At 46.5% G+C, this 23,361-nt stretch overlaps 2 protein-coding genes across 5 annotated transcripts in view; one reads left to right on the forward strand and one right to left on the reverse strand.

The window, feature by feature from the left end:
• Positions 1–22,000, forward strand: borcs8 (BLOC-1 related complex subunit 8). Of its 4 annotated transcripts, none has more exons than XM_072243952.1 (6): positions 1–106; positions 2,053–2,165; positions 3,222–3,286; positions 4,687–4,794; positions 9,796–9,878; positions 21,395–22,000. In XM_072243952.1, the coding sequence occupies exons 1-5, from the start codon at positions 70–72 to the stop codon at positions 9,842–9,844; spliced, it is 372 nt and encodes a 123-aa protein (XP_072100053.1). In that variant the 5' UTR covers positions 1–69; the 3' UTR covers positions 9,845–9,878; positions 21,395–22,000. The 4 variants fall into 4 exon arrangements, with proteins under 4 accessions (XP_072100053.1, XP_072100055.1, XP_072100056.1 ...); XM_072243954.1 differs by lacking the exon at positions 21,395–22,000 and adding an exon at positions 10,118–10,205; XM_072243955.1 differs by lacking the exon at positions 9,796–9,878.
• tmem221 (transmembrane protein 221) overlaps positions 18,080–23,361 on the reverse strand; it is a 12,867-nt gene continuing 7,585 nt past the window's right edge. The window contains exon 3 of the mRNA XM_072243951.1: positions 18,080–18,867. Coding sequence (XP_072100052.1) covers positions 18,401–18,867 — 467 coding nt within the window. The 3' untranslated portion in view covers positions 18,080–18,400. The remainder of the gene's footprint in view (positions 18,868–23,361) is intronic.

The following is a 23,361-nucleotide window of genomic DNA, read 5'->3' on the forward strand; positions in this document are numbered from 1 at the left end:
GGGGAGACGGCCAGGCGTCACCAGGGCCGCGGGACACTTCCGGGGCGGCGCTCGGCCTCGGGCTCGGCCATGGAGGAGTCGGAGCTACAGCTGCGGGTTCGGCGGGGTAAGGCGGGCGAGACTGGGGGCTGTCCCGGCAGCGGGCCCGGGGCTGGGTGCAGGGATGAGAGGGTGGGTGGGAGTGGGTCTGACACGGACAAAGGGGAGGGCGGAGGGGAGGGAAGAGGGAGAGGAGAGGGAGTGAGGGAGGACGGAGGGGAGAGGAGAGGGAAGTATTCTGAATCAGAGTCAGGTTTAATATCATTTCCATATGTTGTGAAATTTGTTATGCGGCAGCAGTGCAATACATGATAATTAAATGGTACATTACAGGAAGAAGTGTAATGGATTCCCGTTAATTGGGACACATCAGGACCAATACATTTTGGCTCAATTAAGTGGCTGCCACATTTAACCGAAGTTTCATTAAATAGTTAAAAAGGTATAAAAAAGACAAACTGAGTAACAAGCAACACACATCAAAGTTGCTGGTGAACGCAGCAGGCCAGGCAGCATCTGTAGGAAGAGGTACAGTCGACGTTTCAGGCCGAGACCCTTCGTCAGGACTAACTGAAGGGTTCTCTCTTCCTTCTGTTAGTCCTGACGAAGGGTCTCGGCCTGAAACATCGACTGTACCTCTTCCTAGAGATGCTGCCTGGCCTGCTGCGTTCACCAGCAACTTTGATGTGTATTGCTTGAATTTCCAGCATCTGCAGAATTCCTGTTGTTTGCGTTTAAAAACTGAGTAACAAATTATGTATTTACATGAAATACAAAACAAATTAGAAAACTGGCAATGCACTAGAATACTATGAAACTGTATACTAGTTCCTAATAGTAAGAGATGGAGGAATTCATCCAGTGTAAACAATAAACAAAATCAGTGCAGCCTTCTAGTGTAGATAATGGACTGCCTTCGTACAATGCTATTGACAATTGCATCCCCCAAATCTTCATTTTCATTTGACATTCAAGATGATTGTTGATATCTTGAATTTCTTTGTAGGTCCTAACCACTGAAGTAATGAAATGGTTTCATCTTCACTCCCGACCGTTTCTAGCATCTCCGAGCCTGAATGCTTCAAACTGCAGTGAGCAGAGCAGATCCGAATTGTTTTATTGCTTATTTCTCATCAACCATCAGTGACAAAAATCACTGCTTTTTGAACACAAACACATGCAGTTGACCCTATTTAAAAACTGTTTTCTCTAAGCACAGTGTAATGTCTTAGGGCCACATGACTGACACTAACTAGAAACTGTTTGGCAACAGTCGCCTTCTGCAATTAACCAACTTAAGTGTTCCAGGTAAACAAAGGGAATCCCAGCGATTTTCTTGATTTTTGTTTTTTAAGAGTTGTTCCAAATAAGTGGCTACCTCAATTAACTGATGGCCCAATTAAACTGAATCCACTGTACATAAAATGTTAAATTAAATAAGTCGTGCAAAAAGAAACAAAAAGTGCTGAGGTAGTGTCCAAGGGTTCATTGTCCATTCTGAAATTTGATGGTGGAGGGGAAGAAGCTGTTCCTAAAATGAAGAGTGTGTGTCTTCAGGCTCCTGTACCTCCTCCTTGATGGTAGCAATGAGAAGAGGGCATGTCCCGGTGATGGGGGTCTATGATGATGGACACTGCCTTTCGAAGATGTGCTCGATGCTGGGGAGGCCAGTGCCCATGATGGAGCTGGCTGAGTTTACAATTTCCTGCAGCCTTTTCTGATATCAGACGGTGATGCAACCAGTTAGAATGCTCTCCATGGTATATCTGTAGAAATTCAGCAAGCTGGCGACAGAAGATCCAGAGTTGTGGGAGAGTGAGCAGGTGTGTATGCAGGGCATGGGTGGTCAATCCCTTGGATCTCAAAACAGTGACTGATCTCCGGGAGCAGATGTGATCAGTGACGTTGCTGAGACTCTGACCAAAACTGTTGCATCTTCATTAGCCAGCCTCTCCTCTGCTGCTACGAGACAGAGTACTGTTTTGTATCTCTCACTCCCTGCTTCTCCTCCAGTTACAGATAAATTCACTGAGAGCATGTACTTTCTGGCTAACGAGCCATCAGTTGCCCTCTACCGTCTCCAGGAGCACGTCCGCCGGTCTCTTCCTGAACTGGTACAGCACAAGGTGAGAAAAGTGAGGGTGGCCGGGAAATATTGGCTTTCGGGGTCACCTTGTCATTCCTCAATCCTGTCATGAATGACCAGGCCTGCGTAACACTCCCTGGCCATTAACTTCTCTTCCTCTGTTCTTCACTTCATCGAAGATGGATTGTAGAACGTACAACATCACAGAACAGTTCAGACCCTTTGGCCTGTGATGTGCTAAAAAACTTGCTCTAGGATCAATCTACACACACATCAATAAACGTCAATCTCCACATAGCCTTCCATTTCCCTATCCATGCACTTACCTGAGAGTTTCTCCCCGCGCCTCCCCCCCCACCGCCACCCCGGGCAAGGCATTCCATACACCCACCTTCTCTGTGTAAAAAAAAACCTACCTCTGACATGCCCCTTATACTTTCCTCCAATCATCTTAAAGTTTTATCCCCTCGCATTAGTCATTTCTGACCTGGGAAAAAGTGTCTGGCTATCCATTTGTCATCTTGTGCACCTCTGTCAAATTGCCTGGCCTCCTCCTTCGCTCCAAAGGGAAAAGCCCTAACTTGCTTATCTCCATAAGACATGCTCTCTAATCCAGGCAGCATCCTAGTAAATCTCCTCTGACCCTCTATAAAACTTCCACATCCTTCCCATATTAAGGTGACCAGGACTGAACACAGTACTCCCCCATATGTGGTCTGACTAGGGTTTATCGAGTTCAAACATTATCTTGCGGCTCTCGAACACAATCCCCTGACTAATGAAGGCCAACACACCATTTGTCGTCTTAAACATCCTAACAATCTGAGCAGCAATTTTGAGCGATGTATGGACTTTACTTCCTACTCATTGTTCTCACGACGTGCCTTATTCACCTTCCACACAGGCTCTCAGACAATTCCATATGCACTGCAGCACTTAACCCCACATGCACTGACAAGTGCCCATGTGTCACAGCCCATGTGGAGCCTCCGTCCATCACTGAGCCGCCTCGACTGAAAGGGTTTCATTCGCCTAATGTGATACCCCGTCTGGTTCGTCAGTAGAGTCTGACATTGGATTCTTGTTTCCTCTGCAGACAGACATGCAGGGCGTAGAAGAACAGTGTCAGGGAGCGATATACACCGTTGAGTACGCCTGCAGGTGAGGCTCTGTGGGGAGAGGAGCGTTAAAGCACAGTGTGTATGTGAGGGAGAAGGACGTTAAAACACTGTGTGTATGTGAGGGAGAGGGACGTTAAAACACAGTGTGTATGTGAGGGAGAGGGACATTAAAACACAGTGTGTATGTGAAGGAGAGGGACGTTAAAACACAGTGTGTATGTGAGGGAGAGGGACGTTAAAACACAGTGTGTATGTGAGGGAGAGGGACGTTAAAACACAGTGTGTATGTGAGGGAGAGGGACGTTAAAACAGTGCTGTATCTGAGGGAGAGGGACGTTAAAACACAGTGTGTATGTGAGGGAGAGGGACGTTAAAACAGTGTGTATGTGAGGGAGAGGGACGTTAAAACACAGTGTGTATGTGAGGGAGAGGGACGTTAAAACACAGTGTGTATGTGAGGGAGAGGGACGTTAAAACACAGTGTGTATGTGAGGGAGAGGGACGTTAAAGCAAAGTGCTGTATGAGGGAGAGGGATGTTAAAACACAGTGTGTATGTGAGCGAGAAGGAAGTTAAAGCACAGTGCTGTATGTGAGGGAGAGGGACGTTAAAGCAAAGTGCTGTATGCCAGACACCCCTCTGCAGCATGATCTGTGTGCGCCACAGGAGCGGAATGCAGTAGGTTTTTACACAGAGAGTGGTGGGTACGTGGAACACCTTGCCAGGGTTGGTGGTAGTGTCAGGCACATTAGGGGCATTTAAGAAACTTTTAGGTAGGCACATGGATGATAGAAACATGCAGGGCGATGGAGGAGAGAAGGAATAGTTTAAAAGGTTGGCACAGCATTGTGGGCTGAAGGGCCTGTACTGTGCTGTTCAATCAATGTTGCATAAACAAGAGATTGTGCAAATATCGAGGAGCTTGCACAGATGCTGGAGGAACTCATCAGGTCAGGCAGCATCTATAGGGGGGAATAAACAGTCCCTTCCTCCTTTGGTCCACTCTCCTGTCCTATCGGATTTCTTCCTCTTCCACCGCTTTTCCTTTCCTACCCATCTGGTTTCACCTATCACCTTCCAGCTATTCTCCTTCCCCTCAGCTACCTTTTTATTCTGTTAACTTCCCTCTACCTTTTCAGTCCTGGTGAAGTGTCTCGGCCCGAAACGTCGATCCTTTATTCATTTCCATAGGTGCTGCCTGGCCTGCTGAGTTCCTCCAGCATTTTGTATGTGATGCTTTGGATTTCCAGTATTTGCAAAATTTCTCGTGTTTATAAACAGTTGATGTTTTGGGTTGAGACCCTTTATCAGGACTCCTAGATGCTGCCTGACCTGGTGAGTTCCTCCAGCCTTTTGCATGTACTGCAGATGTTCACCTTGCAGTCGTGCTTTGGACAGCTGTCCTGATGTTCAGTGTGCTGTTCCTCTCCTCCTCCTGCAGTGCAGTGAAGAGTATGTCAAACAGTGCGGCCTATTTCACCAACATCGAGGGGCTGCTGCGACAAGCCATCAGCATCAAGGACCAGATGAGCTCTTTACAGAGCCGCAGGTACTGAGGGTTGTGGGCTCTGCTTGGTGTGCCCACTCTTCCCACTTCTGTGGTTTGATTTGAATCATTGTGCTTGGGTGATTGTCGGGGAAGTCATTGAAAACAGCACGTCACGCCTGTCTCATTGAGGTGAGGTTAGACTTCAGACCCGCCTTGCAGTAACTCACCTGTGAAAATAATGCTTAATCTCAAAGTCAATTCACACTGCCACTTATTGGCCTCTCCCTAAGGGTGGGGACAGGAGACTGAACAGAGTATGTTAGTGTCATGGACAGCTCTTTAGTGTGCTGGAGGGCTTCAAAGGGGCTGAAGGATCATTTGTGGGATCCGTGATCCTTGACGGGATGGGTAGTTTGGGATGCAGTACACCTCTCCCACACTTTGACTTTGGACTCCATGTGCTCTGGCACAGAGAGAATGCTCCTCTGTGTTTAATGTCAGGATGTTGGGGATTCCTCTCAATCTATGAGGATTTGCTTTGCTGTTGCAAATGGAAAAGGAAATGTATCAATTTACATCAGTCACGCCTTGCTTTTGATATCAACCCAGTAAGAACAGAAAGTGAATGTTCTTGCCAGGAAGGGTGCACATTTCAACAGAGAACAGCCCACAATGTTGAGCCAAACTTATATAAATCTACTCCTTAAAGAATCTAACCCTTAGCTTTACCTTTTCCTTTCATCTGTGTGCCTAAGGCATGAATGTCCAGGATGTAGCAGCCTATAACACCCTTGCTGCTGTGTATTCCATTCAACCACCACTTCGTGTATATAAAAAAAACTATCGACCTCTGACCTCTCCCCTCAACTCTCCTTCACGCACCTTAGTAGTTTAAAGTTCAAAGTAAATTTATTATCAAAGTACATGTATGTCACCATGTACAACTCTGAGCTTCATTTTCTTGCAGGCATTCACAAAGGAATAACAAAAAAAAGCAAAATAATAAGAAATAAATAAATACTGAGAACATGAGACGAAGAGCACTTAGAAGTGAGTCCATAGGTTGTGGAAACAGTTCAGATATGGGACAAGTGAAGTTATCCCCCCTGGTTCAAGAGCTTGACGATTGAAGGGTAGTAACTGTCCCTGAACCTGGTGGTGTGGAACTCCATATAGGTGTGCTTAATAGACTATATCCACTACCTTTTGTAGGATTTTCCGTTCAAGGGCATGGTGTTTCCATACCAGGCCGTGATGCATCTGCTCAATACACTCTCCACCACACGTCCATAGAAGTTTGTCAAAGTTTCAGATTAAATGTCCTGTGATATTGGCCATTGGTTCTCTGGGAAATGGGCTCTGTCTATGCCTCTTATACTCTTTTCAAGTCTCACCAGTCGTCCCATTTGATTTTTAAGGAGATGGATGTAGGGTTCAAAGATGATGAAAGGTGAAGTGCTGTTTCAATGAATCCCCCGGGGGAGAATTTAATTTGATATTTGGATTTTAGTATTTGTAGCTGTGTTCTAGTTCTGTGAGTACTGAGTGTTCATTATGACATGATTTGGCATCCTTTCTACCGGTGTGTGTGTGAGTGAGAAAGAAAGAGAGAGACATCCCCATTTCACCATCTCAGTGTCTCTCTCTCTCACACACCAGGTTCGATTATACTATCTCCCTGTGCACGGCACACACCAGCTTCTTGAAGAGGCATTCACATTGAAGTTCAAGTTTACTGTCTTTCTGATTGTTCATATATACAACCGAACAAAACAACATTCCTCCAGACCATGGTGCACACACAAAATATATGTCACACACATCGCATTAAACAAAATATCACCTTAAATAAGTTAATAAAATACAATTCAAAAATGAATGCATTGTGCAGCAGAAGTGAACAGTTTGCTCTGCTAGTGATGGTATTCATTAGTCTCACAGCCTGAGGGAAGAAGTTGTTACCCATCTGGTAGTCCTAGTTCTGATGCATTTGTACCTCTTTCCTGATGGTAGTGGGGCAAAGTGATTGTGGGTCAAGTGGCACAGAAACAGGCCATTCATCCCATCGCATCCATGTTGACCATTAAGTTCTCAACTAGATGTAGCCCATTCACCAGCACTTGGTCTACAGTTTCCTATGTCTCAGTGAATCAAGGATTAAACCAGAGTACTGCTTCTCTGAGAGTGCTTACTTACTTAAGCTTTGCAGAAATTATAGAGGCATCTCCCTCCTCTCTACAACAAGAAAGGTACTCACCTGAATTTTATACGACCGGCTTTCACCTCTGGCGGAAAATCTCCTGCCTGAGTCTCAATATGGCTTCCGTCCAGCCAGATGAACATCTGACATGATTTTTACAGCACGTCAATTGCAGGAACAAAATCTCTCTCTTTATATGGCCTTCACAGACATTACAAAAGCATTTGACTCCGTAAATCGGCCTTTGGCAGGTACTGTCCAAAATCAGGTGCCCAGAGAAATACCTCAAGATCCTGTAGCTCTTAAACAATGAAATGAGTGCAACAGTCATCAGCAACAGCAGCTCTGAAACAGCACCTCTTAAGGTTGAGACAGGGGTGCATCGTTGCCCCAACTCTTTGCCATTTTCATTGCAACCATTCTTCACCTTACAGGCCAAGACCTCCCACAAGGAGTCCAGATTTTCTATGGGACAGATGGGAGGCAGGGTGGTGGTTGGTGGGAGCTGCTCTTTAACCTTAACAGGTTCAAGGCAAAGAGCAAGGTGCCAACTACTTGCATCCTGGAGCTCCAATATGCAGACAGCAATGCCATCGCATCTCACTCTGAGGAGGATCTTCAGTGCATCATGAATGCTTTTGCACAGCATACTAGCTCCTGGGACTTGATCTAAACATCAAGAAAACTCAAGTCCTGCACCAACCTGCTCCAGATCAAGCTCCTAAACCTCCAACTATCCAAGTTGACAACATTCTTCTGGAGAACACTGATCATTTCCCATATCCTGGTAGCCTTCTTTCTTCAAGAGCCAACATTGACCTTGAAATAAGTTGCAGAATAGGCTCTGTGAGTGGAGCTTTTTCCAGGCTGAGAGAGCTTTTGAAGATTGGAATATCAAGACCCAACACTAAGCTTCTGGTCTATAAAGCTATGGCCCTCCCCTCTTGCTATATGGAGCAGAGTCATGGACAACAAACAGCAGGCACAGAAAATTCCTAGAAACTTACCATCAAAGATACCTGCGAAAGATTCTGAGTGTTAGCTGGAAGAACAGGCGCACTAGCTCCAGCATCCTGGAGGAAGATGACATTAACTCCATGGCCACAATGGTGACTCAACACCAATTGCGATGGGTCGGCCACATCATCTATAAGCCTGACTTCCACCTCCATAAACAACTTCTGTTTGGCCAACTCAGGGATGCAAAGTGCACTCCTGGAGGGCAGAAAAAGTGGTTCAGGGACAATATCAAGACCTACCTGAGGAAGTGCCACATCAACCTGAATGGATGGGAGAAATTAGCACCGGATAGGGAAAGCTGGTGAAGGACTGTCTTTGAGGGGACTGCACAGCTCAAAGAATACCTCCACTGTGCTGCTGAGTCTAAGCAGCTTCAACACAAGGAGAGACTGGGAAAGATCCAAACAGCTGTATGCACCACCTCAGTGACCCACGCCTGCCAACACTGCAATAGGACTTGTAGATCATAGATTGGCCTCTTCGGTCATCACGAGACCAGATCAACCACCAGGAGAAGAATCATACTCGACTATGAGTGATCACTGATGATGATGTTGACTTTCGTAAGCCCAACACCCCTAATGGGGCATAGGCCGCCAACAGCAGCTGGCTGGAGTCCTCTGAGCTGGGCCACTGTTTCACGTTGTCTCCAGGTGTAGCCCATCTTCTCGGTGTATCCTTCCTTTCCCAGGGATGAGGTCTATGGAGCTTCTGTTGGTGTTTCTGTAGCTCTGAGTTTATACAGGATGGGCTTGCTAGTCCCATGTCCAACCCTCCTCCTCTCACAGCCGGGCTTGGGACTGATCATGGTGGAGTTTTCTGAGAGTACATGCCTCCATTATTGCCTCATGTAGTGCATTTGAGGTTGTGACTACCATGTCAATAATTCTCCCTCACATCTCTAAATCCTTTACCATTAACCCTAAACCTGTGCCCACATTTAGCTGTTCAACACATCACATGTCATGTCTTGGATACTTGTACCCTGGATTTTGAGTGGTACATTCTGAAGGATATCAGTTTCTCACTGCTATGTGGTCTTATTGAGATTGGCTTTATCACGTGTACATTGAAACAAGCAGTGAAACCAGCAGAGATTGTGCTGGGAATAGCCTGCAAGTGACACTTCTGGCGCCAGCATAGTATGTTCACAACAGACTAACCCTAACCTATCTCTGGAATGTGGGAGGAAACGGGCGCTCCCAGAGGAAACCCACACTGTCCGAGGAGAACTTACAATCTCGTTACAGACAGCGGCAGGAATCGAACCCTGATCTTACTGCCCGTGGTGTAAAGCGTTCTGCTAACCGCTACACCACCGTGCCACCTGTACCTTATTGCAAGTTCATTGCCTTTGTCCCAGTGTCTGAAAGACCTAGGTGTGGAGACAATGTTTCCTTTAGTGGAAAAGTCTAGGACAAAAGGGCACAGCCTTAGAATAGAGGGATGTCCATTTAGAATGGAGACGGGGAGGAATTTCTTCAGCCAACGAGTGGTGAATCTGAGGAATTGCCACAGACAGCTGTGGAGGTTGATAGGTTCTTGGTAAGTCAGGATGTCAAAGGTTACAGGGAATTGGTTTGAGAGGATAATAAATCAGCCCTGATGGAATGGTGGAACAGACTTGATGGGCCAAATGTCCTAATTCTGCTGTGATGTCTTACGGTCTTTCTTATGGACTAGTTTGAGCAGTTTCGCAGGGACAAATTCCTTCTCCACTGTCAGATACCACTATTGTAATGAGCCCTCAGTACTCAATGACTTGTGTTGCATTTTTCCACTTTCTGTTTTTCTTCACCCATCGCTGCATGCAGCTTTAGTGATGTGCGTGTCTGTTACAGTTCCATTGTTACACAGGCAGTTCCTGAAACTCCCTTCTCTTCTTCCTGAGTGCAGAGCCAAGCGTGCACCCCTCCCTTTCCAGGTTAGTATTGCTGATGTCGGCAGCATGAGGGCAGCCATGATCTTTGTTGAAACTTGATGAATACTTCCTCCCCCCTCACCACCTATCCTCAACAACCTCTTACAAAGTTTAAATTATTGTGGGTTTAGTTCACTGGAATGCTGCACAGGTATATTTTATGATGTATAAAGTTCAAAGTAAATTATTATCAAAATACATATATGTCACCGTGTACAACTCTGAGATTCATTTTCTTGTAGGCATTGACAGTAAATACAAAGAAACACAATAGAATCAATGAAAGGCCCCACCCAGCAACAAGATGGACTACCACTGTGCAAAGACAACAAACCGTGGAAATCCAAAAAGAAAGAAAAATAATAATAAATAAGCAATAAATATCAAGAACACGAGATGAAGAGCCATTGAAAGTGAGTCCATAGGTTGTGGGAACAATTGAGTGTTGGGGTGAGTGAAGTTATCCCCTCTGGTTCAGAAGCCTGATGACTGAGGGGTAATAACTGATCATGAACCTAGTGGTGAGGATCCTCAGGCGCCTATACCTCTTTCCTGGTGTCAGAAGTGAGAAGAGAGCATGATCTGGGTGGTTGGGTCTTTGATGATAGATGCTGATTTCCGGTGACAGCACTCTGTATAGACGTGCTCAATGTTGGGGAGAGCTTTCTTGCGACAGTGCTTCGTAGAGACGTGCTCAATGTTGGGGAGAGCTTTCTTGCGACAGTGCTTCGTAGAGACGTGCTCAATGTTGGGGAGAGCTTTCTTGCGACAGTGCTTCGTAGAGACGTGCTCAATGTTGGGGAAGGCTTTGCCCATTTTTGAATCTTGATGAACGCTTCCTCTCCCCCTCACTGCCTAACCTGAGCAACCTTTAACATCGTTTAAACTACTGCGGGGCTAGTTCATTGCAATGCTCTACAGCTATATTGTATAGCAAAGTATGAACTTTGAGAATATGACTTCTGTGGACTTAGAGGAGCCTCTAAATGATTGGCTATTTGATTATAAACACTTTTAAAATCAGAATCAGGTTTAATATCACTGGCATAGATCATGAAATTTGAGTATGCAGCAGCAGTACAATGTCTTATTCTGCATGGAGGTCGGTGACCAGTGGTGTGCCTCAGGGATCTGTTCTGGGACCCTTAGTCTTCGTGATTTTTATAAGTGACCTGGATGAGGAAGTGGAGGGATGGGTGAGTAGGTTTGCTGATGACACAAAGGTTGGAGGTGTTGTGGATAGTGTGGAGAGCTGTCAGAGGTTACAGCAGGACATTGACAGATGCAAAACTGGGCTGAGAAGTGGCAGATGGAGTTCAACCCAGATAAGTGTGAAGTGGTTCATTTTGGTAGGTCGTATGTGATGGCAGAATATAGTATTAATGGTAAGACTCTTAGCAGTGTGGAGGATCAGAGGGATCTTGGGGTCCGAGTCCATACGATGCTCAAAGCAGCTGCACGGGTTGACTCTGTGGTTAAGAAGGCATACGGTGTATTGGCCTTCATCAATCGTGGAATTGAATTTAGGAGAGGTAATGTTACAGCTATATAGGACCCTGGTCGGACCCCACTGGAGTACTGTGCTCATTTCTAGTCGCCTCACTACAGGAAGGATGTGGAAGCCATAGAAAGTGTGCAGAGGAGATTTACAAGGATGTTGTCTGGATTGGGGAGCATGCCTTATGAAAACAGGTTGAGTGAACTCGGCCTTTTCTCCTTGGAGCGACGGAGGATGAGAGGTGACCTGATAGAGGTGTATAAGATGATGAGAGGCATTGATCGTGTGGATAGTCAGAGGCTTTTTCCCAGGGCTGAAATGGTTGCCACAAGAGGACACAGGTTTAAGGTGCTGGGGAGTAGGTACAGATGAGATGTCAGGGGTAAGTTTTTTACTAGAGAGTGGTGAATGAGTGGAATGGGCTGCCGGCAGTGGTGGTGGAGGCGGATACGATAGGGTCTTTTAAGAGACTTTTGGATAGGTACATGGAGCTTAGAAAAGTAGAGGGCTATAGGGAAGTCTAGTAATTTCTAAGGTAGGGACATGTTCGGCACAACTTTGTGGGCCAAAGGGCCTGTATTGTGTTGTAGGTTTTCTATGTTTCTAAAATAATATAAAACTATAAATTACAATAAGTATATATAAAATAATTAAATTAGTGCATAAAAAGTGCAAAAAAAGTGAGGTAGTCTCAAAGCCATAGAAAAGTACAACAGAGAAACTGGCCCTTTGGCCCATCTATTCAGTGCCAAACCATTTAAACTGCCTACTCCCATCGAGGTGCATCGGGACCATAGTTCTCCATATTCCTACCATCCACATACCTACCCAAACTTCTCTTAAACGTTGAAATTGAGCTTGCATGCACCACTTGCTCTGGCAGTTCGTTCCACACTCTCACAACCCTCTGTGTGGAAAAAGTTTCCCCTTATGTTCCCCCTTAAACTTTTAACCTTTCAACCTTAACCCATGACCTCTGGTTGTAGTCCCACCCAACCTCAGTGGAAAAAGCCTGCTTGCATTCACCCTATCTATACCCCTCATAATTTAGTATACCTCTATCAAATCTCCTCTAAATCTTCTACATTCCAAGGAATAGACTCCTAACCTATTCAATCTTTCCTTATAAGTCATGTCCTCCAGACCTGGCAACCTCCTTGTAAATTTTCTCAGTACACTTTTAACCTTATTTACATCTTTCCTGCAGGTAGGTGACCAAAACTGCACACGATACTCCAAATTAGGCCACACCAATGTCTAATACAACTTCAACATAACATCCCATCTCTTGTACTCAATACTTTGATTCATGAAGGCCAATGTGCCAAAAGCTTTCTTAACAACCCTTTCTATCTGTGATGCCACTTTCAATGAATTATGGACCTGTTGTCCCAGAAGCTTTTGTTCTACCACATTCCTCAGTGCCCTGCCATTCACAGTGTAAGATCTACCTTGGCTGGTCTGATCGAAGTGCAACACATCGCACTTGTCTGCATTAATTTCCATCTGCTATTTTTCAGCCCATTTTTCCAGCTGGTCTAGATCCCATTGCAAGCCATGATAGTCTTCCTCATAGTCCTCTACACTCCCAATCTTGGTGTCATCCGCCAATTTTCTGATCCAGTTAACTACATTACCATCCAGGCCGTTGACATAGATGACAAAGAACAGCGGACCCAGCACTCCTCCAGTCACAGGCCTTCAGTCAGAGGGGCAATATTATTGGGTAGTATCCATGGGTTCATTGTTCATTCAGAAATTTGATGGTGGAGGGGAAAAAGCTGTTTTTAAAACATTGAGTGTGTGTCTCCCAGCTCCTGTCCCTCCTCCTTAGCCAAATGAAAGGACCAAATGAAGTTTACCTTGAGATTGGAAAATCTGTACAAATGCCAAGTGTTGCATTTTTACCCACTATTGCCCCTCTGACAGACTGAGATATAGCATGGTCTCAGGCCCTTCTGGCCCAATGAACCCACACCATCCAATTACACCCAGTGTGATCAATGAACCCACACCGTCCAATTACACCCAATGTGATCAATGAAATCACACCGCCCAATTACACCCAGTGTGATCAATGAACCCACACCGCCCAATTACACCCAGTGTGATCAATGAACCCGTTCCGCCCAAGTACACCCAATGTGATCAGTGAACCCACACTGTCCAATTACACCCAGTGTGATCAATGAACCCACACCGTCCAATTACACCCAATGTGATCAATGAACCCACACCGCCCAATTACACCCAGTGTGATCAATGAACCCGTTCCGCCCAAGTACACCCAATGTGATCAGTGAACCCACACTGTCCAATTACACCCAGTGTGATCAATGAACCCACACCGCCCAATTACACCCAGTGTGATCAATGAACCCACACCGTCCAATTACACCCAATGTGATCAATGAAATCACACCGCCCAATTACACCAATGTGATCAATGAACCCACACTGTCCAATTACACCCAGTGTGATCACTGAACCCACACTGTCCAATTACACCCAGTGTGATCACTGAACCCACACCGTCCAATTACACCCAGTGTGATCAATGAACCCACACCGTCCAATTACACCCAATGTGATCAATGAAATCACACCGCCCAATTACACCCAGTGTGATCAATGAACCCACACCGTCCAATTACACCCAATGTGATCAATGAAATCACACCACCCAATTACACCCAGTGTGATCAATGAACCCACACCGCCCAATTACACCCAGTGTGATCAATGAACCCGTTCCGCCCAAGTACACCCAATGTGATCAGTGAACCCACACCGCCCAATTACACCCAGTGTGATCAATGAACCCACACTGTCCAATTACACCCAGTGTGATCAATGAACCCACACCGCCCAATTACACCCAGTGTGATCAATGAACCCACACCGTCCAATTACACCCAGTGTGATCAATGAACCCACACTGTCCAATTACACCCAGTGTGATCACTGAACCCACACTGTCCAATTACACCCAATGTGATCAATGAACCCACACCGTCCAATTACACCCAGTGTGATCACTGAACCCACACCGTCCAATTACACCCAGTGTGATCAATGAACCCACACTGTCCAATTACACCCAATGTGATCAATGAACCCACACCGTCCAATTACACCCAGTGTGATCACTGAACCCACACTGTCCAATTACACCCAGTGTGATCAATGAACCCACACTGTCCAATTACACCAATGTGATCAATGAACCCACACCGTCCAATTACACCCAGTGTGATCACTGAACCCACACTGTCCAATTACACCCAGTGTGATCAATGAACCCACACTGTCCAATTACACCAATGTGATCAATGAACCCACACCGTCCAATTACACCCAGTGTGATCACTGAACCCACACTGTCCAATTACACCCAGTGTGATCAATGAACCCACACTGTCCAATTACACCTAATGTGATCAATGAACCCACACCATCCAATTACACCCAGTGTGATCAATGAACCCACACCGTCCAATTACACCCAGTGTGATCAATGAACCCACACCATCCAATTACACCCAGTGTGATCAATGAACCCACACTGTCCAATTACACCCAGTGTGATCAATGAACCCACACCGCCCAATTACACCCAGTGTGATCAATGAACCCACACCATCCAATTACACCCAATGTGATCAATGAAATCACACCGCCCAATTACACCAATGTGATCAATGAACCCACACTGTCCAATTACACCCAGTGTGATCAATGAACCCACACTGTCCAATTACACCAATGTGATCAATGAACCCACACCGTCCAATTACACCCAGTGTGATCACTGAACCCACACTGTCCAATTACACCCAGTGTGATCAATGAACCCACACTGTCCAATTACACCTAATGTGATCAATGAACCCACACCATCCAATTACACCCAGTGTGATCAATGAACCCACACCGTCCAATTACACCCAGTGTGATCAATGAACCCACACCATCCAATTACACCCAGTGTGATCAATGAACCCACACTGTCCAATTACACCCAGTGTGATCAATGAACCCACACCGCCCAATTACACCCAGTGTGATCAATGAACCCACACCGTCCAATTACACCCAATGTGATCAATGAACCCACACCGTCCAATTACACCCAGTGTGATCACTGAACCCACACCGTCCAATTACACCCAATGTGATCAATGAACCCACACCGTCCAATTACACCCAGTGTGATCAATGAACCCACACCGTCCAATTACACCCAATGTGATCAATGAACCCACACCGTCCAATTACACCCAGTGTGATCACTGAACCCACACCGTCCAATTACACCCAATGTGATCAATGAACCCACACTGTCCAATTACACCCAGTGTGATCAGTGAACCCACACCGCCCAATTACACCCAGTGTGATCAGTGAACCCACACCGCCCAATTACACCCAATGTGATCAATGAACCCACACCGCCCAATTACACCCATGTGATCACTGAACCCACACTGTCCAATTACACCCAATGTGATCAGTGAACCCACACTGTCCAATTACACCCAGTGTGATCAGTGAACCCACACTGTCCAATTACACCCAATGTGATCACTGAACCCACACTGTCCAATTACACCCAGTGTGATCAATGAACCCACACCATCCAATTACACCCATGTGATCACTGAACCCACACTGTCCAATTACACCTAATGTGATCACTGAACCCACACCGTCCAATTACACCCAATGTGATCAATGAACCCACACCGTCCAATTACACCCAGTGTGATCAATGAACCCACACCGTCCAATTACACCCAGTGTGATCAATGTACCCACACCATCCAATTACACCCATGTGATCACTGAACCCACACCGCCCAATTACACCCAGTGTGATCACTGAACCCACACCGCCCAATTACACCCAGTGTGATCAATGAACCCACACCGCCCAATTACACCCAGTGTGATCAATGAAATCACACCGCCCAATTACACCCAGTGTGATCAATGAACCCACACCGCCCAATTACACCCAGTGTGATCAATGAACCCACACCATCCAATTACACCCATGTGATCACTGAACCCACACCGCCCAATTACACCCAATGTGATCAATGTATCTGCTTACCCTTACACCTTTGCGATGTGAGAGGAAAGTGGAGCACATGGAAGAAACCCCACGCAGAAACAGGGAGAATTTTACAGACAGCACGGGATTTAAACCCAGATCGCTGGCGCTGTTCTAACGTAACACTAACCATTTCCCTACCATGCTGCTCCCCTGTTCTGTTGTCCCTCACTTGTTGTGTGGGTGAATCAACTTGGTCACAAGGCAGAGTGAGTTTAATTCAAGAATTGGACGCACCAATGGACCAGGATCGGAAGTGATAAAATGGGGTGGGGGGACTGGGGGCAAGAAGGGGGCTAGCACCAAAGAATTGGCTGCAGATGAGAGACACTGATAGGTGTGCACTGGACAGTGTCATCTGAACTCTTCCCCTGTGGTTTGGTAGCTCAAGACCCTGGGACATTTGGGGAATCACAAACACTGATCTCGAAGCGCCCCCTGAATTGTCTGCAAAAATTGACGGCAGCAGAGTTGTATCGCCAATACCATAACGCTTTACAGTGCCAGTGATCAATCGATTCTGATTTTTGCTGCTGTCTGTAGGAGTTTATACGTTCTCCCCATGACCGCATGGGTTTTCTTTGGGTGATCGGTACGGTAGTATTGCGAACACCATGACGCTTTACAGTGCCCATGATCAATTGATTCTGATTTTTGCCACTGTCTGTAGGAGTTTGTATGTTCTCTCCGTGACCACATGGGTTTCCTCCCTCATTCCAAAGACGTACGAGTTAGTGTGAGTCAGTTGTGGTCATGCTGTGTTGACACTGGAAGTGTGCTGACACTTGTGGGCTGCCCCAGCACAAGCCTTGCTGATTTGCTTTGGTGCAGAACGATCCATTTCACTGTGTGTGTCGATGTACATGTGACAAATTAAGTTGATTTTTTATATCTTCTGGTGGTAAATGAAGAAAAGGACACAGTTTTGTAATTCATTGTCGGGATCTGTGCAAGGCCAATGTTTATTACACATCAACACAAGATACTGGACTCAACAGGTCAGGCAGCATCCATCGAAATGAATAAACTATCGATGTTTCAGGCCAAAACCTGTCTTCGGACTGGAAAGGAAGGGGGAAGGAGGAGGATTGCAGCCTGAAACATCAACTGTTTATTCATTTCGATGGATGCTGCCTGACCTGCTGTGCTCTGGATTTCCAGTACCTGCAGAATCTCCTGTGTTTATGATTTATTGCACATCCCTGGACGTTGTCAAGAATACAGTGCTGTTGTGGAGAGTTCCGAGACTTGGACCCGGGCGTGATGAAGAACTGGTGGTACTATCTCCAGGTTAGGGTGCTACCTGCTGGTGGTGGTGGTGTTCCTCTGCATCTGGTGAGCTTGTCCTCGTTGTGATGTCGGTGTCGGTGGTGCCGCAGGTGCAATGTGGGATGGTCTTGCCATTCTGGGGATCGGGCAGGGGAGTGGGTAAAGTAATTCCCAAATCATCATCCCTAGAAAATTCATCATTGACATAATAGCGAATGATTGCACTCCATTTTAGGACAAGCTTGTAAATAATTTTTAATGAGATTTGTGTTAAAGGCACACAAATTCTACAGCTAATAAAAGAACAGTTTTAATCTCTGAACTCATTCTTAATGGTAAAAAACACTGTTAGATGTTGTAACTTTAATTTTCCTGTCATTGGCCTGGTCTTCCTTCCCCTGTACCTGATCATGCCTGATCCTAATCCAGCCCAATTCCCTGATCCACCCTGCTCTACTCGGAGAGGTTGTGCGTTATGGTTGGCAGGTTGTGGGCTTGTGGACAAAGTCATTGCCCGTGGTGGAGGTGGAGGGCTGAAGAGTCAGTAATTAATATGGAGAGGGGTCACACAGTCTGATACTCCAATCGGCCATATTGATGCTGAGGTTTCCTGCAGCCTGACCTGTGGCAGCAAAGCAGGGCTCAGACCAGCGTTGAGTCCCTCCTGCACACCGTTCCCTTACGGGACAGCACTCGCCTCATTTCGTGGGTGACTCCATCCCAGGATTCAGCAGACGGCAGACCGCGTGCAGCTGGCTGTGCCTGCGAGCGCCCGTACCCATCCCTGCTGGCAGACGTGGCTACATAGAAGGCCTTCTTCTCCCGGTAACGCTCGTAGGCTGTCTCCCTGTGGAAGGCAGGCACGTGTGATGACCCCTCTTCCTCTACGTGGTCCAGACGCTCGGGCTCCGGGTACCTGCCGCCTGATGGGCAGCTGTTCTCAAACAAAGTGGCAGCTGCCTCTGGATACCTGTTCCTGCCCCCTCGACAGGCCTTCACCAGTACCTGGATGATGATAATGCCAACTCCCAGTACTCCTGCGCCCAGGATACTGGCGCTCGCAATTGCACTCTCCTTCTCAAACTCCAGCAGCATGTGGATGCAGAGGGCTGACAGGAGGAAAGCAACAAATATCCACATTAGTGCACAGAGTCACAGGAAGGAGAGTTCAACATGAGGATGTTGGGGCTGCAGGATAGTGTAGCAGTTCGTGCAACACTTTACACCGCCAGCGACCTGGGTTCAATTCCTCTCACAGCCTGTGGGGAATATGTATGTTCTCCCTGTGACTGTGTGGGTTTCCTCCCACATTACAAAGACATAATTGGTCACGTGGGTGTAATTGAGTGGCACGGGCTTGTTGGGCTGGAAGGGCCTGTTATCTCTAAATAAATAAGCAAATCTCACCGAATTTATTCATCAACTCTGCTTCCTCCTACACTCCCAGGACAGGGACACAGTAAAACTCCCCTGTACTGTGAAAATCTGCCCCTCCTACACTCCCAGGACAGGGACAGAGTAAAACTCCCCTGTACTGTGCAAATCTGCCCCCTCCTACACACCCAGGACAGGGACACAGTAAAACTCCCCAGTACTGTGCAAATCTGCCCCCTCCTGCACTCCCAGGACAGGGACACAGTAAAACTCCCCTGTACTGTGCAACATACACAAAATGCTGGAGGAACTCATCAAGTCAGGCAGCATCTGTGCAGAGGAATAAATAGTCAGTGTTTTGGTGCGAGGCCCTTTATTGCCTGTTTATTTCCCTCAGTTAATGATGCCCGACCTGCTGAGTTCCTCCAGCATTTTGTGTATGTTGCTCTGGAGTGCCAGCATCTGCAGGATCTCTTGTTTCCCCTGGACTGTCCTGTTCCAGACTCCCAGGGCAGACAAGGTATAGCTCCTCTGTACTGTCCTTTCCAGGGTCTACTTAAGTCAGTTCAAAGTAACTTCATTATTAAAGTACGTTTATGTCACAAATAGAACAGTGAGATACATTTTTGCTTGCAGGCATTTACAGGTGAATAAAGAAATACAACAGAATTTATGAAAAATATGTGTAAACACAGACAAACAACCCGTGTACAAAAGAAGACAAATTGTGCAAATAATAAAGAAAATTAATAATACTTTGAAGATAAGTTGTAGACTACTGCAATTTGGATTAACATCTGCTCACAGATCTGATGGATGCAGTCCCTCTGAGCCCTACACTTTCCCTGTTGGGAAGGGCCTGAGGGGAGAATGACGATGCACTTGTTCCCCCCCGCCCCACGTCAACTTTACCTTCCCATTGACAGTAAATGTTGGTGACTCTGACTGTGTCTCCCCATTGTTGGTGAATGTTGGTGACTCTGACTGTGCCTCCCTGTTGCGGTGTGTGTTGGTGACTCCGACTGTGCCTCCCCATTGATGGTGAATGTTAGTGACTCTGATTGTGCCTCTTCATTGACGGTGTGCATTGGGGACTTTTGACTATGTCTCACCATTGACAATATGTGCTGGTGATTCCAACTGTGCCTCCCAGTCACCATTGATTTTGGGGACTCTGATTGTGCAACTATAGTGACGGTGAGTGTTGGTGACTCCAACTGTCCCTCCCTGTTACGGTGTGCATTGGTGACTCTGACTGTGCCTCCCTGTTGGTGGTTTGTTTTGGTGAATCTGACGATGCCTTCCCGTTGATGGTATGTGTTGGTGACTCCAAATGTGCCTCCCTGTTGCCTCTGCTACCAACCACTGCCCCACCTCTCTTCATTTTCCAGCAGGAATATGAGTGATTTCACACAGCAGCCCATTCTGCTTTGGCTTAATGGTGCTCTAATTGGGTTTTGTAATGAATATAATGCCATTTTCTTTGCATAGAGCTGGGCATATTTGCTGATTGCATCTGCCCTCTCCCAACTTCGAAAGGCTTAAAGAAAATTTAGTATCAAAGTACATATATGTCACCATGTACGAGATTAATTTTCTTGTGGGCATTCACAGTAAATACAAAGAAACAAAAAAAAGCTAAGGTAATAATAAATACATTGACAATAAATATTGAGAACATGAGATGAAGAATCCTTGGTACTGAGTGCCCATGGTGTGGGAACAGTTCAGCGTTGGGGTGAGTGAACTTGAGCTCAGAGGCCTGATGGTCGAGGGGTTATAATTGTTCCTGAACGTGGTGGTGTGGGTCCTGAGGATCCTCTACCTCCTTCCTGGTAGCAGCAGCGAGAAGAGATTATGGCCTGGATGGCGGGAATCCTTGATGATGGATGCAGCTTGCCTGCGACAGCGCTCTTTGCAGATGTGCTCAATGGTGGGGAGGGCTCTACATGTCTTGGACTGGGCTGTATCCACTACTTTTTGCAGGATTTTCCATTCAAGGGCATTGGCGTTTCCATACCCAGTCATGATGCCACCAGTCAATATACTCTCAATGTTCTCTCCACCACACGTCTATAAAAGTTTGTCATTTTGATTGCTTTGAGGCCAAATATGTTTCTCCTGGTACAGATGAGGAGTGGAACCTGGATCCATATCTCCCTGAGTCAGTGATCCAAACGGCAGGATGTTCACCCACTGAGAGTAGGTAGGAGTCTCCGTGTAACACCAGCATGGCTGACACCTGCTTTGCTTTCTCCACAGTGTTGGATGGTGTATTCAGTGAATAACGGCCGTCAAGCTCATCCCAGCCCACCAGAACCAACAGGATCAGACACTCCCAGCTTTTGAGGTCGGACAATTAGTGGCACTGCTGCATGTGTATGTGTGTATATATACACACATGTCTGTGTAGGTGCACACGCGTGTGTGTATGCACATGGGTACTAGGATATAAGAGATATGCTTCTTGTAGGTAGTTAAAGGAACTGGTTTCATCAGCACGGAAGACCATCCCCACTGCACATGTCCCTCCTCCTGTCAGCAGCGTGGTTCTCTCTCGCAAACAGTGCCTGGGGGAGCGTTTGATTGCCAGCTGACTGTCGGTGCTAATGGGGACTGTACAGAGGACAGCATTCCCCTGTTCCTCCTGCCTGTCAAGACCCTCTCCACCATATCTGAAGGCACTGTGCAAAGCCCTGGCCTCGGTGATGTTACGGCCACTCTGCCCGGAAATTCTTACTGCTATCTCAATGTGGTTTGGGCTGTTCTGTGATAAAGGGCCAAGTCCCTGTGATCATGTGGTTTTGGTGGGCTAGCACTAATGATGTATATATACTCTGTTTTAAATAAATGGATGATAAAGGCAGACTGCACTTGGAGTATTGTGTAGTTTTGATTACCTTGTTATGGGAAAGGTGTTGTAAAGCTGCAGAGGGGGCAGAAGTAATTTACAAGGGCCTGATTAATAGGGCGAGGTTGGCCATGCTATGGTGGGAGAATCTAAGACCAGAGGACACAGCCTCAGAATAGATGGGTGTCCTTTTAGAAAGGAGATGAGGAGGAATTTCTTTAGCCAGAGAGTGGTGAATCTGTGGAATTCTTTGCCACAGGCAGCTGTGGAGGCTGTCTTTATGTATATATAGGCAGATGTTGATAGATTCTTGATTGGTCAGGGCATGAAGGGATATGGGGAGAAGGTAGGAGATTGGGGCTGAGGAAATTTGGATCAGCCATGATGAAATGGTAGAGCAGACCCGATGGGCCAAATGGCCTAATTCTGTGCCTATATCTTATGGTCTTATTTTGGATCTTTATTCCTTGGAGTATAAGAAATTGAGGGGTAACCTCCAAAATTTATAAAAAGAGGGGAATGGCTAGGGTGGACCATCATAGTCTTTCCCTGGGTGGAAGAGTCCCAAACTAGAGGGCACAGATAGGAAAGGTAACTGTACACAGAGGGTAGTGAGTACCTGCTATGAGCTGCCAGAGGAAGTGATCAAGGTGAGTACAATCTTTTAAGAGGCATGGCAACAGGTACATGGAGTGAGCAGCTTTGAGGATGCTGTGAGCAGCATGGACCAGTTGGGCCGAAGGGCCTGTTTTTGGTCTGTATAACTCCATGACGCTCTGACTCGATGAGCTGTCCTGATGCAGGAATTGTGCTACCTTTTATAGGTAACTAGTGTCACACAGATTACAGTAGTGCGCAGGTAATGTTGGTAAACAGGCCTAGGGGTACAGAAATAAGCTCAAACCGGAGGGAACATTTCCATCCCTAGGCCTGTTTATCCCTCAAGCCCACTGACCCGCTCATTTCCAGGGTGCTCAGAGGCCTTTCTCATGTTCACGTTCCCAGTGATACCCACAGCCCTGGAGAGGTTGAAGCAATCCTTAGGCACAAACGGTGACTAATGAGAGGTGATGTCTTTGAGCAGACGAAGAGTACAACTGAGTGTTAACTGGAGTTTCCACACGTCTGGGCCCACAGTGCCTGCTGACCGTGACTGGTATAACACTGTTGACATGGCGGGGTGCCACGCGTCTGGGCTGAGACCCTTCAGGCTTCTTCCCCCTTCTCATCCAGTCCTGATGAAAGTTCTTGCCCTGAAATGTCTGCTGTTTATTCCCCTCCATAGATGTTGTCTGATCTGTCGAGTTCCTCTGCCATTTTGAATCATATAAATGAATTTGATTTGACATTGAAGGATGAACAATATCTCAGCCCAGGG

This window comes from Mobula birostris, chromosome 26 (assembly GCF_030028105.1).
Source record: "Mobula birostris isolate sMobBir1 chromosome 26, sMobBir1.hap1, whole genome shotgun sequence".
Classification (NCBI taxonomy): domain Eukaryota; kingdom Metazoa; phylum Chordata; class Chondrichthyes; order Myliobatiformes; family Myliobatidae; genus Mobula; species Mobula birostris.